The sequence below is a fragment of the Strix aluco genome, chromosome 4 (assembly GCF_031877795.1).
Source record: "Strix aluco isolate bStrAlu1 chromosome 4, bStrAlu1.hap1, whole genome shotgun sequence".
Lineage (NCBI taxonomy): Eukaryota > Metazoa > Chordata > Aves > Strigiformes > Strigidae > Strix > Strix aluco.
This window is the reverse complement of record NC_133934.1, coordinates 36,052,970-36,069,930: the sequence shown is the minus strand read 5'-3', so window position 1 is coordinate 36,069,930 and position 16,961 is coordinate 36,052,970. Positions and strand designations below refer to the sequence as shown.

Here is a 16,961-nt window from a genome sequence, read left to right as displayed (position 1 = left end):
TTTTTTAACATTATAAACTCAGTGGCTTGACCTCGCTGCAAAATTCTGTAAGGTATTTAAAACAGAGACTATTAAACAACTTCATTGCTTGAAATAAAAGTTGTTTATAAGCAGACAGATCATGTAACTTTGTGGTGTGTATAGTGATCTTTAAACTTCATGAAATCTGGAAATTTCAACATGAAAGGTATTTTTTTTATGAAAGGCAAAGCAAGCCTTTTTTTTTTTTTTTTTTTTTTTTTGAGGAAAGGGGTTGAGGTTGTGGGAGAGATGGAGTATTGTTTCTTTGTTTTTCAGTAGTGCCTTTCTTCCAATCAAACACCATGGAAGTCACACTATAGAGAGGGTAGAGGAGAAGTTTGAGGTTCTCAAGCCTGTTTGGCTACAGAAGCTTTTAGAGATATGATGTGACATCTTGACATTTCAAGCCAGGGGTGTCTGTGGTCCCAGAGAAAGGAGAAAGGTACTTAGTATACCTGAGCCTATACAGACTAAGGTCTCCCCACACTTGCACTGCTTCACTCTGTACTGTAAAGCTGTTGCAATACAACATTTCAGACTTTTTTTTTTTTTAAATTCAGTGTTCAGAGGGTAAGAAGTTCTGCACCTGTTCTGAATGGCTTATTATATGTCCATTTTTCTTCAGAGATTAAAGAACAGAGTGGAGGAAAACATTCTGATCTCTTTGATGTTATGCTGATGAAATTAACTGAACTTCCAAATGTACATCAGTAACAAGAATATACAGGGAAAGTCTTGTGGACCATTTCCAAATGTTTTGTTAGGGTGCTACTCCCTCCATGCCTGTTCAGACACTTGATCCTGCAGCAGTAAATGCCTCTTATCAGATCCAAAGAAATAAAACACCTTCTCTAAGACACTAGCTAGCATTCTTTATTATTGTAGTTAATTAAGATGGTAGTATTTTTTAATGTTAATTCATAATTTATATTAAGAAGTCAGATTTACTTCTATATATAGAAGAGGTACTTAACATGCATATCTTGCTCTCAGAAATTGTTTGTTTCCTAGAACTAAGTATTACACTTGTCTACATTTTCACAGTGAACCAAGATGAGAAATAGATTTAAAAGAAAAATATAATTCTCAGCAAGCTCATGACATCTTAAAGGCTTTATAATTTTGAAATGCAGTCAAAATTTGCAGAAGAATAAAATGAATATACACAAATAAGTCTGTCTTTAAAATTGGAACAGTTTATGGTTACTCTGCCTTGTAAAGATAGGAGCAGAACTTAACACAGATCATGGTTGTAGAAGCCTTAAATCTGTTTCAGGATTCAATATGAAAATGCCTTATAGTAGTCATTCCATTTTGGTGTATGTAGGACAAATAGCCACCTAAGATGCTGTGTTATATGTACATGTATTGTTATTGTATTAAAAATTATGGCCTGTTTTTCCCTTATTCTACCTATTTAGAAGTAGCCCTGAAGATGCAGGAGGATACTATATGTGTGTTTGCTCTGTGTGTTGACAGTGGTTTAAAAAAAAAATTGTTATTTCTTATTTTAATTCACTAATAAGTGAAGATCTTAACCCTAAGGAGAAGCAGGTCTTGGGTAAAAGAGGTGATTTTGAGTGCAGCTGGCGAACGCTGTGTGCAGAAGGCTGCCATGGAGGACTAAGAAGCTGCAGCTGGTGATGCGGGCAAGCACTGAGGAACCTCTGTGCTCTGGGATTCAGAGAACCTGCTGCCACCTGGAAGTAAAGAGGAATGGTAGTTCTCAGTTGCAGGGGGCCCTTCTCTTAACATACTGCTGGCCAAGACTTTTTTTTTTTTTTTGGTCTAGTTATTATGCAATTGTTCCTCAAAACTGAGATGTAAGATCAAATCATAGTCTTCCTGGAGGCCATTTGCCTACCTAGACCATAGTCATTGCAGTGTTGTTATGAGATAATGAGGGTGTATATTGATCAGCTGTGTTGCAATGATGAGCAATGGTATTGCTTTGGCAAAGTCTTTCAGCATTACCTCTGGAGCTGAAGGCAGTGTATTCCAAAGCTATCTTCTTTTTGAACCAAGTATTGCTTTTCTGATTATTTAGGAAAAGATTTTTAGCTGCATATGAAGAAAATTTCCATTGTGGTAAATTGTGTTAATTTGATCAGATCAAAGAGGTGGTCATCTGAAAACTCACTAACAGTTCAGCTGTATGAATGCTGCCCAGGTAGTCTAATTATCAAAGCACCAGTAACTCATGCATATCTTCAAAGATAGTGTCATTTCTGAAAAAGGAAGGGCCCATTCAGGTGGTATATTTAAACACTAACAGTAGAAAAACTCTGATAAAGGTTTGTATTTTCAGGCTTCAGATAAAGTCCATACTTGGTTGAACAATGACCTAGATGACTGAAAGCACTGAAATGCTTTTGTCAGTGCTCATTGAAAATCAGATCTGGGTCTGGAGTGACATTTATTAACAAAGATAGGTGTTACCATTTTTTGGGGTGTATCTTTGATAGTTGTCAAGCCTCTGGCATGTTCAGTAATGATAACATTAAAGATGTGTTGCTAGAAGCTTAGAAGGTAAATGTTTGCTATACCACTAAAGCAGATTTTTTTTTTTTTTTTATTTCACTCATTGAGCCATGTCATTTCTAAGCAAAGAGGCCAAATGGGTATTATAGCTGTCCTAAAATAATTTTCTCGGCAAGACTAGATGAAAGCTCTATTAAATTTCTCAAGATTTTGCTTTGTTTACTGTGCACCTACTGGGGTTACCTCAGCTAAACTATTCCAAGGATGACTTTTCAAGATATACCACAATTGTCTTAATGTTCAGAAAGCTGAGGAACAGGGATTGTAAGCAGGAACAGGCATTATTGTCATCTACCTTGATTTCCTTTGTATCTCCACAATAAGTAATTAAAGACAGAGCCAAACTGATTGCATTCAACAGCAGTAAAAGTCACTGGATCTGTGTCATAAAAGGTCCAGGCTGCTGGAAGTATGCTCAGCCCTGAGCACTGTCTTTACAGCAGTCTTCAGATAGACCTCCTCTAGGATCTGCCAACGGTGTTCAATACTGTCTGTCATACTTGGCAGTTCCTGGTAATTGAAGTTGTTATAAGAGCACTTTTACCCTCTTGTCTTCTTAAAGGTCCTCTGAGTCTGTTTAAAAAAATCTGTTTTGTCAAGCAATACAGGGAGAGTGTACCATGGTTGACTGCAACCAAGTTGGATAGATGAATACCTGACCTAGAGGGAAAAGGATGTGTGTATTTCCTATGAACTTTGTACTTTCTGTGGTATAAATGTTCAGCTACAATGCTGCACTCCATGCCTGGAATATTGTTCATCACTGATGCAAAAAGTGCCATTCGTCAAAAAGTGCCAAGTCCTGTCATGTCTCTTTCTTCCTTGCTCCACAGATGGAGCAGCATTAGCTGGGTGACATGTGGAAGGGCCCTTTTGTACAGTGACAATAACTCAGTGTTGTTTTAATGAAGTTTGTATTTTCTGCTCTGTGAACAAGATAGTGACCAGGAGTGGTCTATCCACTTTGGTGAAAATGCTCCTGAAAGGTGGGCACTGTTGGGAGTAACCCTTTATAGAGGAATATTTAAGCAGGCTGCATTTGTGGAGTAACAACTTATGTTCATTATATCTCTTCAAAGAAGAGTAAGCAATAGGCTTCCAGGGCAATTGTCCCAAACCAGTGTAAGAAAGGATGGTGTGATTTCAAAACCAATTTCTTCCCACAGATGTATACATTTATACTAGAGAGCACTTAGATTTTGATTTTTTTTTAATAGTCTCATATCAAAGTCTTCTATAAAGCTGTCATACAATTAATAGTTATCTCTTGGTTGTACAAACTAAGTGTGGGACGGAACAACCAGCAGAAAGTGAGAATATGAATGAAATGAATGATGTCAGGTTATAATATAAAGCACGTAATGTTATAAGGGTATGATGTATTTAGTATATTTACATTTGTTACAAATTATGCTTCCAAGATAGTAAAGAACATCGGAGATCTGAGAAAAGTAAAGTCTCTTATACAACAAGGCAGCAGCTTTGAGAGATTAGGATATTATACATTTTTGGGAATGGAGCAATATGTAATAAATATTTTTATGAGAGGCTGTGGCCTCTGTCCTGTCTGTTACAGAGGTCTCATGAGCATGTATGATAGACAGTAAAGCTGGTATTTTTCTCTGTTCATTGCCTTTTCTAAACTCTGGTTGAATGCCTTTTGGCATCTCCTTTTATAACACTCTCCAGTTCTGAATTATAGTGGTGAAAGTAGTAGTAGCAATAATAGTAATGTACTCCTCCATTATTTAACCATAAAATTATTATTGTCTTGGTTGGAAGGGAGGAAGAAAGGGCTTGGTTTAGAGAAATGCAGTTGGTATTGTGGTTTTTTTTTTTCATGTAATTTGCGAGTAGGTTGTAGGGGGTGACTAGCGACTATTTCTGGTGATTGCAATGGCAGACAAGCCTTCCAAAAAGCAAAGAGGTTACACAAAATCTAACTCTTGGTCTTGATCTTTACACTGAGCGAATGTAGGAAAAGGTGGGAGGTAAGCTTAAGAGTGGATAAATGAAAGTAATGTATTTACAGGAGTAATAATCAAAACCTACCTTACATAATGCTGACCTCAAAACTGGCAGTTATGACTCAGGAACGAGATCTTGGCAGTGTCTCTAACAGCTCTGTGAATGATTGCCTCTGTGTACAGTGGTATCCAGAAAAAGCAATAAAATCTTGTTCCTCATCAGTAACAGAGTGGAAAGCACCATTTCACCTCAGCATACTACATCTTGTGTGCTATGTGCAGTTCTGGCTTCACATTGCAAGAAAGGCAGCTGGAATGTGTTGGTGGGGAATAACTATCTGCCTTCAGGAGAGAGTTTATGATGTCAGACTCACCAGTTTTGAGAGGAGGAGGCTCAGGATGTGGCTGCTACAGATGTGATGCTTATGGAACTGTGGATGTCGTCTGATGGGCAACTAGGATGAGAACCTGTTACTCATGAGATGCTGCAATACTAGAATTAGAAGGTGTGCATGGAAAACTAGTAGATTAGTGTGAACAATTTAGGGGAAAAGATACACTATCTTCTTTTTTCTTTTTCTTTTTTTTTTTAAAAAAAAAAAACCCCAAACAGTGGGCAGTAGAGCAGTAACTTCTGGAATTTGTTACCAACAAGAGGTTGTAGAGGCAAATAGTATCAGCAGGTATGGAAAGGTGTTCAAGAAAATTCTGGACAAGAAGTTCTAAATGGGTGTGAAAGGACTGGGCAGGCATGTACTTCCTTAACATCTGTTAACCCATGATAGCAGATACAGCTGGAGAAGGAGGAAATATACTAAAGATGATGGCCAGATTTATGTGCTTCCCCTAAATAGTATGTCCTGGTGCTGCTGTCACCAAAATATTGGAGTAAAGGGACTATCACTTTGATCCATTAATTTCTTATGTTCTTGGCTTTACTTAGGTAACAATTACAGCTAGGAGTGACCAAAATAAAAGGCTTTGCATGTGTGTGTGAGTACATAGAGGTGGTGGAAGGAGCTCCTAAGGCTAAAATCTATGTTCCAAGGCCTCATCCTCTTATTTTTAGAATGGAGAGATGAGGTGGGTTGCACACAACACTTGAAGGATGCCACACTGCAGGGCTTCTGGAGCTGCTTCTGGAGAGAAGTGAGGGCTTTCAAAGTCTGTCGTTTATTTCCATTTCAATTTTTCTTCCTGAATTTGGAGGATACCTTTTTATCTAGCATTTCTGATTTTCATCCTCTTTAATTACATTTCAAATTAGGTGTAAAAATAATCTCCTACTGATGACATATGTCCTATTTCCCTTCAGAACTGACCTTATGTACCATCTTCAAACTCTTTGTCTTTAAAACCCCATGAAAGGTAATGGCTTGTGCATCTTGTATCAGGTCTCCTCTTTCATCTCCTCATCCTTTTTTTGTTTTTCAACTAATCTCAAAACATTTCTCCTTCCATATTCATTATTTCTCTTGCCTTTCTGTTAATCTAAGCCTGGAACTTCCCTCTTCAACTGCTGTTATGCCTTCATACCAAGCCCTTCATGTGTGATAGGATATGCTTTTCCTGACTTATAATGGGAAAGGAAAACTGAAGCTCTAATACATTATTTTTATTTAAGCTTTTTGTCCATACAGACTTACTTTTTTCTTCTTGTTTAGTCTACTTCTCCTTGTGTCAGATGCCCTCTTCTTCTTAATGTGATCCAAAGGGCTCTCTTACCTCTGTACATTGATATAAACAATTCTGTAGCACGGTTTGACCTTTAAATGCAACTGTGAAACTTCTGTGCTTAGTTGGCTTATTATATTTATTCCTTTTTGATCTAAACAACTAAACAGATTTTGTGTGTTGCTTCAGGAAAGAGGGGGAAAAATATTTCTTGCAATGAATATATAAATGTAAGATGGACTAAATTTAAGACTGTTTTACTGATCACGAGGCTCTAACCCCCCATGCCCCTTTACAATAAACAAATAGAAAACAAAGATGTTAAAATTTGACTGAAGACATGTGCTGCTTCATTTGCTCAGGCCTTCTCTCTTCCCATTTTGTGTTCTTATTTTGCACTATTTCAATTAAGATCCTTTTTTTCACATCATTCAAAATCAGAAGCAACCTTATATTTTCCTTTGTTTTGACACAGTTTTGTCTGAGACTGTTATTTTCTCTCCTGTAAGGAAATGTAATGACTTGGAGCAGTCTGAAATAAACAGCATGCCCAACGGTTTGAGGTTAATTCAGCCTAGCATAGGGCTATTTTTGTGCATTGACTCTGTGCTATGAACATTGCTTTTAAAGGAAACAAATTAGATGCAGTAGAACCAGTTTAAACACACTTTATTGTTATGTGCTTATTTATTGATAAACTGTTATTGGAAATGGCTGTCCCACAAGCTTTTAGGATTTAGGGAAAAAATCGCAGTGTTTCATTCTTATTTTTGCTTTCATTTGTCCACACTGTGGATGTACTTCTTTTCATTTTTTCAGCTAGAAATGGTTATCCCACTGCCATTTTTGTGCTAATGTGTTCCCTTTCTGATATCTTTTGTTGAGCTGAAGTAACAGCCCATGCTGCCTTCAATGTTTTGTGCTTCTGGAGGTCACACAAACTGGAGTTCTGCCACTGTGGAAATGTATTTTTTTTAATGTTTTGAAGTGTAAGTTGTAAGGCATATTGAAGGAGGAAGAAGCTGAAGTGACCACAGCAGCCAGCTGGGGCACAGAGAATATTGTGGATGTCAGTTTTCCTCGTGGTAGATTTTGTAGGATCATTAGTTATGTAACATCCATAATCATTAACTTTGACACAACGGTTAAAGAAAATAAGTGATTGATAACTTTGTATCTGCATTTTTGCTTGCCATCCTCTGCTGCTTGCATATGTGAACAAAAGAAGTCTGCAAATATGTGTTGTCCCCGGACTGTTAGTGTAAATCTTTGCTGCAAAGCTTGCCTGCTTGGACTTTATGTAGCGGTGTGTGGTCTTGGCCCTTTGTTAAACAGTGCATTGCCTACCTTCTAATTTGTTCTAGCAGATTAGAAACGAGAAAAAAAAAAAAGTACAGAAATACTCTTTAAGAGTATTTGTCATGTGTGGGTATGTCTTTCGGACAGAAGTGACCAAAAGCTAGGTTACAGCAAAATGCCTTTAGAGCCTGCATAGCACTACAGCATTCAGTTCCCTTGGCTCAAAACAGGGTTTCAGGATACAGAGTTTGAAATAAGATGTAGAAAATTTTCAAAAGGTTTCAGAGAAATAATTTGCATCATGTTTTAAATATTCTTGGAAGCACAGTTGGAATTCTCAGAGATTTCCAGTGTTCTGTTAGTAAAAGTTGCATTCCACAAACATGTATATGTGCAGTGATTTAAATTTAAGTTTTCTTAATGTGGACATAACTTGCTGTTCTAGATCTTCAGCTGCTTGTTGGATACATGTAGTTTGACAAAGAGCTATACTTTTTTTCTCTGTGTGTTTGAGATTTTGGACAAACCTGCTGTTACAGAAGAATGATGGCTAAGGACAAGGAGAGTTGTTACCACACCCGTAAAAGTAAAATTTTTCTTAATGTTTTACTGAATCAGAAGAATGTGGAACTTTTTTTTTAAAGCTATGTTTGGCGAGAATTCTTTAAATATCAGAGGAAAAATGCATAGTCATTTTCCATACACTTTTCTTAGCACATAGTATTTGGTTTGGTTATGAAACTTTAAATATAATTTGAATGCTGCTGTTTGTTTTCCTATAATGAGAGGTTTCATACACCATACTTCTTCAGTCTTAATTTTCAGGGTTTTTAATGTTGCCTTTCTTATTCTTTCCCAGTTGTTTTCATCTTGCTTATGAGCGGATGTACTTCGTCCTCTGAGAGGGGCTTTCAGCAAAATACATAGACACCAGAATTTATATACCGGAGTTATAGACCATCTCGGTCTAGTGTAAATCTGCAGCTGCCAGCCTACACTCTGCCCTGTCACCCCTGCTCTGGCAGATCGATGATTTGCACAGAGGTAGTTCGGAGGAGAACTCAATTAATTATCAGGGAAAATTCTTTATTCAACGGTCCAGCACCGCATAATTTTTTTATCATCTATAAAGGCGAGGGAAACCCTATTTGGGCAGAAAGATCCTAAATCGAGCCTTTATTGGCTGCCTGTTCAGAGGCCAGAGGTGGGGGAGATGTGCACCCCTCCCGTTCAGGCTGACGCTTAATTTTGCGGGCGCCCTTTTGGGTCGGGAGCGCTGGGCTGCGGCGGGGGACCCAGCCCCTGCCCCCGGGCCGTGGGGGGACGCGCTGCGGAGCCACCCCGGCGCTGCAGGCCAAGGGCGGGCGAGACGCTGCGGGGCGGGCGGCGCCGGGCCTCCTCCTCCTCCTCCTCCTCGTCCTGGCCGCCCCGCAGCGGCCGGGGGCGGTGCGAGGGGCCGCCCGGGGGCTCCCGCCGCACCCCCCCCGGCCCCCCGCGGCCCCCGTGCGCGGGCCGCGGGGCGCCGGCCCGCCGGGCGGCCGCTGCCGCGGCTGGGGGCTCCTCGTCGTGGGGTGAGTGTGGGCCGGGGGGGCTGCGCCCCGGTTTTGGCCCGGTTGCGGGGGGGTGCAGGTCTGCCGCGGGGAGGGAGGCGGCCGGGGCCGGCTTGCTAACCCTCCCGGGGCGGCTGAAGCGCGGGCGCGGCGGTGGGGGACAGCGCTGTCATTTTGTACCGTCATCGCGCAACGCCTGCGACTGCAGAGGTTTCGGTTAGGGCTGGAGAGCCCTCGGGACCTGGCAGCTGCAGTCCCGGGCGCTCGCTTGCCAGCGCTGGGGGAGTGCGCGATGGATGTACTGGGAGCGGCTTGTCCTCTCGTTTTATTTTACTGCAGTCGTTTGCTGGCGCATATTCTAACGGCATGTGCTCCAGGGAGTCAGGAGAAGGAGTACCACTGCACCAGGTGGAGTGATGGGGCAGAAACACTTCGTTGCTCCATCTCACATCATGTATTTGCCATTAAGTATAATGCATGTGCTTTGTTTCGCAGAGAAGGTCCATGAAATTTTATTGGTGGGATTTCCGTTTTTTTCACGTTTGTAGGTTCAGGTTTCTTTCAAAGCCACGAACACCGCGCCTCCTCCCTAATCCCCGCAGGGGATCTTTGAAAAGTCAGAAAGCCTTGTAGATACAGGAGATAAATCAGTGTAGTCAGCTCAGATTGCCAGAAGTCACTCAAGTAAAAGAAGCAGCTGGAATACAAGAGGAAAAGGTTCTTACACAGGCAGATCACTGCAATAGGAAACAGAAGGCAGTGGGAAATGGTTTCCTCCTCCAGTGGTGTTTCATAGGGATCTGTCCTGGGCAGTTCCAGCTAGCTGACCAGGTAAAGGGGTGAGCAGTGAAATGAAAGGGCTTGGTGGTGATACTGAGCTGTGGAAAAATACTAAGGACAGGGTCAGCTGTGAAAAAAAATTGAGAAAGACATTATAAGATTGCCTGGGCAATAACACGGCAGATGAAATGGCAGGACGTGGACAGAGGGAACCAGCTTTCCATGTAGAAGGTAGGCTTTGAGCTCACTGTTATTGCCTGGGAGATAGAGCTTGGTGTTAAGACAAAATTAAGTTTTCACTGGACTGAAGTGTGTCACCTCATAGGGCCTCTTGGTTCCGACAGTGGCTAAAAGCAGATGCCTAGGGAAGAGAGAGGAGGATTAGAGCAGGTACATAGAGCTGCTTTCCACTGCTGTTGTCTCAGGCTCCACGAATTTGCCATTCAGGGTCTTTCCTGATGAGAAGTTTAAACTTGTGGTAGGTTTTAGGTGACTTTATTAGCCAAGGCATAAAGACTGGCATGTGTGATGTGACCCGTTTGAGTGAGGAGTTAGATTTTGACATATGCATCTTTGTAATCTGCGTAAAGGCAAGAAAGGATAGGAAGAAGGCAGAGTAGGGCCAATCTACAGTTCTTGGCTAAAGAAGTCAAGGAAACTCTTAAGCTGTCAGCTGTTTCCTTACAGTTACTCATTCACAAATGTACTTTGATGCAATCATGTTGCTATGACCTGGTTATGACCTCATGACCTCAGGATTGTATGAGATGAAAATAGGAACTTCCACAGATGAAGTAATCTGTTGATCTAGAAGTGTTTTGAGGAACACTTTGACACATCTTCAGAATATATCCTGAAGAAGTTTTGAAGTTTGAACATGTGTTTGGGTATTTGGAGTACCAAAAAAGGCAAGTTCTAGCATCTCTTATGCTGGAAAGGCATAATATTAGAAAGTTTGTGGCTTGGTTTTTAATACAGTGTTGAGGAGTCTTTGATACTGGAGGAACTGGTGCTTTGTGGCCTGTAAATGTATTGAGGATTTGCCCATGTTTCCTGATGTACTGATGTCTCGGTTCACTTAAAAACAGCGAAGTTAAGAGTTCGTTGTTTTAGTAAAGACCACTGTTTGCTTGGCACTATATCTGTAACTTCTTATGCAGAGAGATGTCTGAGAAAATGGGCTCTATGTTAATGATTGAACAGAAACACATAACTAAATAACTACTGTGTGGACAATGACTGGTTTGTGCCTTTGCTCTGTTCCTGCAATAGTGAGGTGCTGTTGTGTTTGTGTGCACTGTGCAAATTTTAAAGTGCAAAACTGAAGGAGAATGCTTATAAGTCTCAAATTATATGTACGTTGTTCTGAAGAATGTTTATGTAAATACGGTAAAAACTATTTTAAAATAAGGTAGTTTGCTTCAAGTAAGTGTTTGTGTTGGTGGATAGGACTGAAAAATTCAAGAGAGTTGCTGTCATCTTCTTTTTTCTCCAGTGGAAGTGTGAGTTAACCTTATTAATATTATAGAATTATGTGTTTCTGTATTTATAGGAAGGGACTGTCCAGAGGTTCCACAAATCAGTGTCTTTCTGGAAAAAGTGGAGAGTCTCTTCCGGCAGTTTTTGAGAGAAATGTGCAGGAAGCCATTGACAATTATACCTGGTATGCATGCACTTCTGAAATGGTACTTCATCAAAGACTCTTGGCTTAAATAGTTATTTAAAGATTGGTATTCATTTTCACTAGTCATGCTTCCAGTCATTCTCACGGATGACAACTATTAAGTAAGGAATTTAACTTCAGAGATTATTTGAATTTGCAGGCAAAACAGCACTTTAAATCATCTGAGATAGCTGTGTTCAGACTTCTATATATGTCAGTTTAATTTATCATTACAGGACTAAGAAAATATGTCTGTTATCTTTGCTTTCTGTAATTTACACACTACTTTTATATGATATTTGTTGCTTAGAATATATTGCTGTTTTCTGCTTCTGCCAGCTGCCTAATTCCCTTCTATGTATAGAAAAGTGTAGATTACACGTAACACAGCACATGAATTGGTCTAAACCATGGTTGAGAAGGTTTGAACTTTACTTCTGGTTTGTCATATGGGTTTGCATATTTTTAAAGCATGGTGAAGGGCACTGATTAAGCCTAGAAGGGAAGTCAGACTTCATGGTTAAATGCAAATAATGCTCATCAGCGTTACAGGTCAGTTAACTTTCAAGAAGTTTCATTCCAGTTGGCGCTGGTTAGGATTTGCCTGGCCTGTATGTCTGACTGCCCTTGCTTTCACTGCATCCCAGGGCGGGTGGTAGCTGGCAGGGACTAGCTGGAGCTTTCTGAGAGCTGGAATCCTAGAGCTCAGGGTTTAAAGTACACCAGGTCTAACAGCATAAAAGACATTGTGTACAGATATGTAACTCAATGCTATTTGACACATTTGTTAGATGTTATGCTCAGTTTTGCATAATTTTCTTGTGATAGCTTCTAACAGACTTAAAGGAAGCCTATGTTGTCTTTAATGTATAGTTTTGATGTGACCTTTAGCTAAACTGGACAAAACAATGTAATTTAGAGGTGGAAATGCTTGGTACGTGTGTGTGTATATATTCTAGAGTGCCCTTATAGTTGCAATTATATACATACATATAAAAGCATAAGGCTGTAGAAGGAATCGCCTTTAAGACAGTAAATGGTACAAATAGGAGCATGCGGTCATTGCACTCCACTTAAAACATACATTTGCAACTCTTCACATTGACTCTTAACAGCATGTCCTGACAATCTTGCATCTAACAGGAATATGTATCACTGTCCATTTCTGTGATCAGTTGCGTTATTTTTAAAACGGTTATACAGAAAACCAGTGTGTTCTTCGTTGTAATTTGTCTTTTCACAGTGAAACGCTTTCATCACTTTCATCTAGTGATTGTACAACACCCACGGAGTCGAATAATTCTTGGTCTGGAATAAACAGCTATACTACTGGTTTGTCTACTGAAAGAAGTTCAGTTTACTCCTGGAGGGATGATGTACGTCACAGAAACTTTTACAGTACACTTTATCTAAATATTGAAAAATAGGTTAATTTTTACAGAAAATGGACATGCAGCACATGTCCTGTGGGGAAGTTAACCACTTTCATTCATTATAGCCTAATGAGTAAGTATATTAATTGAATATTTAAAAAATAGTTCCTGTTTGCAAGTTAATATCAGTGCAGCTGATGTGTAGAAAGGAAAACTGGAATAAAAATATGAAATAATGAAGTTTGGGAAAAAAATCTGTTTTACCAAAGAAGGTAGGTTTAGGTTTCTGAGTCCAAGAGAATGATAAAATACGTGTTTTCAAATAATGCTGGAAGTGTCTAAATGGAACTATTCTCAATGTTTTGAGTCATAAAGTACATTCACGAGCATGCATGTAAATGTCCCAGCCTGAGTAAATATTTAGCTCTGACCTAAGCTCAGTTTTGTTTCATAGATGATGCAGAGAGAGATTAAGTCTGTTAGGGAAGCTGACTGCTGAGGCATGCCTGATGCAGTCTGGCAGCATTGAATAAATCCAAAAAGCATTGCAGTCCCTGCTGCTTTAATTTTCAAAAGCTGTCCATGGCTGCTAGTGGTAGTTCTGCCGTACCTTTTGCAAAACATCCTAACCTTTAGGGTACTGACCCCATCTGTTGCTGCCAGCCCTCTAGGAGAAAGCCTGACCCTGGATCATACAGTAACCTGGGTGAGAGTTACTTTCCTGTTCCTTTTCAGTGTGATCCCTTCTGTAGCGTGAAGTGTTTGGGGCACTCAGCTGGAATTGAACAGATATGATCTGGGCCCTGAGTGTTGTAACTTTTTTCTCTTTTTCAGAGTGTCTAATGTAAGTGGCCAGATATCATTATGAACAGTGCCCCAGCTGAGGAACCCTCAGCCAAGTACTTCTGTCCATATCACTGGATAAAATCAGGCTCTTCCCTGCTACTTCCATATGCCCCTGCGCTCACCTGTTTCTGATTGCACTGAGTTGTAGCTTTGGTGGAGAGGTGTGGAAAGCCATTTCTCACACTGAGGGCTGTTTCCTTACCACCAGACTATGTCAAGCAGCAGGAAGGTGACCCCCTCTTTGCCCTCTTAGCTGTTTTACTCAGAAAGGAAAAATGCTGCTCAAAAAAGTAGGGAGCTGGGTGCTGTGGGTCACAGAGGTGCAGTGTGCATTCTTCACTCCATATTGGAGTAGGGAGGGAGGCAGGAGTCCAGACACCTTATAAGTAGTGTTTTCTGTTGGCTAATCCTAGGCACCTAGTTCCTTTTTGCTAAATCACCTTGCTCAGGCCATCTACCTGGGTTGTTGGTTTTGGGTTTGGGTTTGGTTTTTTTTGCACTGTAGCATATAAACTGTGTGTCTGAAGTAGGTAGTCTGAAGATCCATTTGAAGATGCTCAGCCAAATCTGTCCAAATTGTCCTGTTCCGTAAATACTGTGGTTTTTAATATAAACATATATGCATATTTACAATTATTTTTATAATATGTAGGAATTCGATAAAGCCAACACAGAGAGAGTGCATCAGTTATTTTGGGAGATCGATGAAATGCTGTTTGAAGGAAGAGTGACCTCCCAAACTCAGAGCCTGCAGGCAGAATGTGCAGACTGGGTTGAACAATTTCCTCATATAAGGTAAGGAAATTTCTTACTGGTACTAGTTTTAACCAGTTATCACTCTAATTTAAATTTTTGGGATACCCTCGTATGAATTGCTCTTGATATATTATAGCAGTAACACTTTTGCATTCAGATCTGAATCTCTGGGGCTGAACAGTGCCATAGTTACGCAGTACATCTGGGTGGTGGTGCAATAGCTGCCAGTGCTCTCTTTTACTTAATACAATGACTGTGGACAAAGATATTTTTAGCAGGATGTAATGGGAAAATGTTGCACCATTTTCATAATGACTTTTTCTAATTAAAGAATGCATCTTATAAAGAAACATTTGTTTTTACTGTAATTGAAGACATACTGTGAAGTTCAAGAAATTAAATGTTAATTCTTTTATTAATTCTCCTAAAAATAAATAAAAAAATGAAGGTGACAACATGCTTCATAGATACTGCATAGCCATAATGTCTTCCTAGGCTCTGTAACTCAATGTAAAACAATGTGTGATACTAACCTGGGAGTAACTAGTTGAACAGATACGAGGCTGCACACATGATTAATGAGAATTATTTTACATAGATGTGCAAAATGTCTAGGCAGCCTGAGGAATGCTTCTTATAATACAGGGGACAGAAGTCAGTGTTGTGCTGTGTTGTACTGTCCTGCCTTCTTAAATGATGGCATGTCATTCTTAGTGACATGTGGTGACTCAGAGCTGTTCTATACATAGACCTGCATGTGTCTATCTTCTAGTTAATGGTTTGTTAACACCATTAAAAAGAGTGCTGTCAGTAACTGTAGTATGCTTTCAATGCTTGTAGATAATTTGCAGAGGCTTGTTACTAGTAAATGTAAACTAAAATCAACTAACAAAGCTTGTCATACTTTGTTAGGAACAAGAGAGAATTATTAAATAAATCTGAGGCAATTTTCACTAGCATTAAGCCATGCTTTGCCTTTTTTAGATACTGTAAAAATTAATAGAACATGCATAAAATGGAGACAGGTTTTTCTGCTGTGTAATTTGTTAAAAATTTTAAGTAATTTTTCGAAGTATCTTCACTAGGTGGAATTTTTTTTTAAGTAAGTGATTCCCTGTACTTACAATTTTTTGATTCAAATCTAATGCTGGCAATACTAACCAAGCCTAAGAGGTTGAAAGAGAACTGAAGAAATCTGGGACCTCTGTGTCATTTGGTACTAAGGAATGTGGTACATCCTGTGGTTTAAAAAGAAAAAAGAAAGTTATTTTCAATATTAAGCTTAAACCTTAAAACTCAGTTTGTGTTGACTGGTTACTCAATTCTGGGATGCCAGATTTATTTCTGAGAGTTGTGCTTCAAAGAGCTTGCTGGCTGTCCTTTTTCTAATTTGTAGAACAGCTATATTGGTACATAAATACTTAGCTCAGCATGTGGGAATAAATATATTTGAGAACTGTCATCAATAAGGGAAAGATCAGATCTATTTAAAGAGAAAACTTTTTGTTCTTGGCTTACAAAATAAAAAGTAAAAAAGGCTATTGCTTAGAGCTTCATGTGGCATAAAGTACTGTTCTGTAAAAGGTAGTCTCAAGAAAATGTATTCAGGTGAGTCAGAACATTGCTGCTTGCACTACAGATGTGACTGGTAAATTCTTTTGAGATCTATTGTGAATTCTAATGAAAACAGTTCACTAAGCAGTGATTATTATTTACCTGTACTGTGTTCAAAAATTATCGTATAGAGTAATTTTGTGTACATTTAAATAGCATTGCTTCTACCTTTTCTCTCTGCCTCTGTACATTATGCATGTTAGAGTTTGTGCATTTTCTAGCCGTAACTGTCCATGTAAACATTTCGGATTAGGACTTCAGCTCACATTGATGGATACTAGAGTTGGATAAGTAAAGTCATAGCAGATGTTATTTGTCCTTTACATCTGTTTTTAAACATTTCTTATGGAGTTTTGATAAGAAAGGAAGTGTGTTTACTTTATCTGCCTTTAGAACAATCTAAAAAGTTTGAGTGTTTGCTCTTAAAAATGATAAGCTAGAATCTCATCTTGCATAAATCAAATTAACTTTAATGACTTAAATACTAGGCAATGTTAATGTATTACACAAGGCCCTGGCCCCTCCATAAATTGCTTTTTCAAAGTGAATGTAACGTGTGCTTTTGTATTGCCTGCTGATTGCAAGTATTTGTATTTTGATATTCGCATATGGAGTCGGTTTCCATCTAAGACACTGCTCACTCTCTCCTTTTTATTCAGGGTTCTAGGAAAGCAGCTCCTGTTGCCGAAGGATGAAGGCTTTCAGCATTTTCAGAGCAGAAGTGATACCTGTGTGGATACCAAGTGTTTACCTGGCCTCCGTGAATGTACTAGTAATATAAAAGAGTATGTTAATATTTTTAAGTTTTCTTTTTGGTGTTCCCTCTTCAGAGATATGTACAAATATTACTTTCATATTACTGAAACATTTCAGTATA

General features: G+C 39.3%; 1 protein-coding gene across 7 annotated transcripts in view; it reads left to right on the top strand.

Moving 5' to 3' along the window:
• TLR3 (toll like receptor 3) overlaps positions 1-16,961 on the top strand; it is a 53,474-nt gene that overhangs the window by 20,713 nt on the left and 15,800 nt on the right. For 3 of the 7 annotated variants that reach the window (XR_012623092.1, XR_012623093.1, XR_012623091.1), the window contains exons 6-8: positions 11,385-11,495; positions 12,739-12,871; positions 14,367-14,468. Coding sequence is in view for 3 of the 7 variants with exons in the window: in XM_074822698.1 (XP_074678799.1) it covers positions 11,385-11,495; positions 12,739-12,871; positions 14,367-14,509; positions 16,744-16,869 (513 nt within the window). In the remaining 4 variants the exon portion in view is untranslated. Of the gene's footprint in view, positions 1-8,965; positions 9,074-11,384; positions 11,496-12,738; positions 12,872-14,366; positions 14,510-16,743; positions 16,870-16,961 lie in introns of those variants that run through there. The other 4 variants (XM_074822698.1, XR_012623094.1, XM_074822700.1 and 1 more) reach the window with 3 other exon arrangements.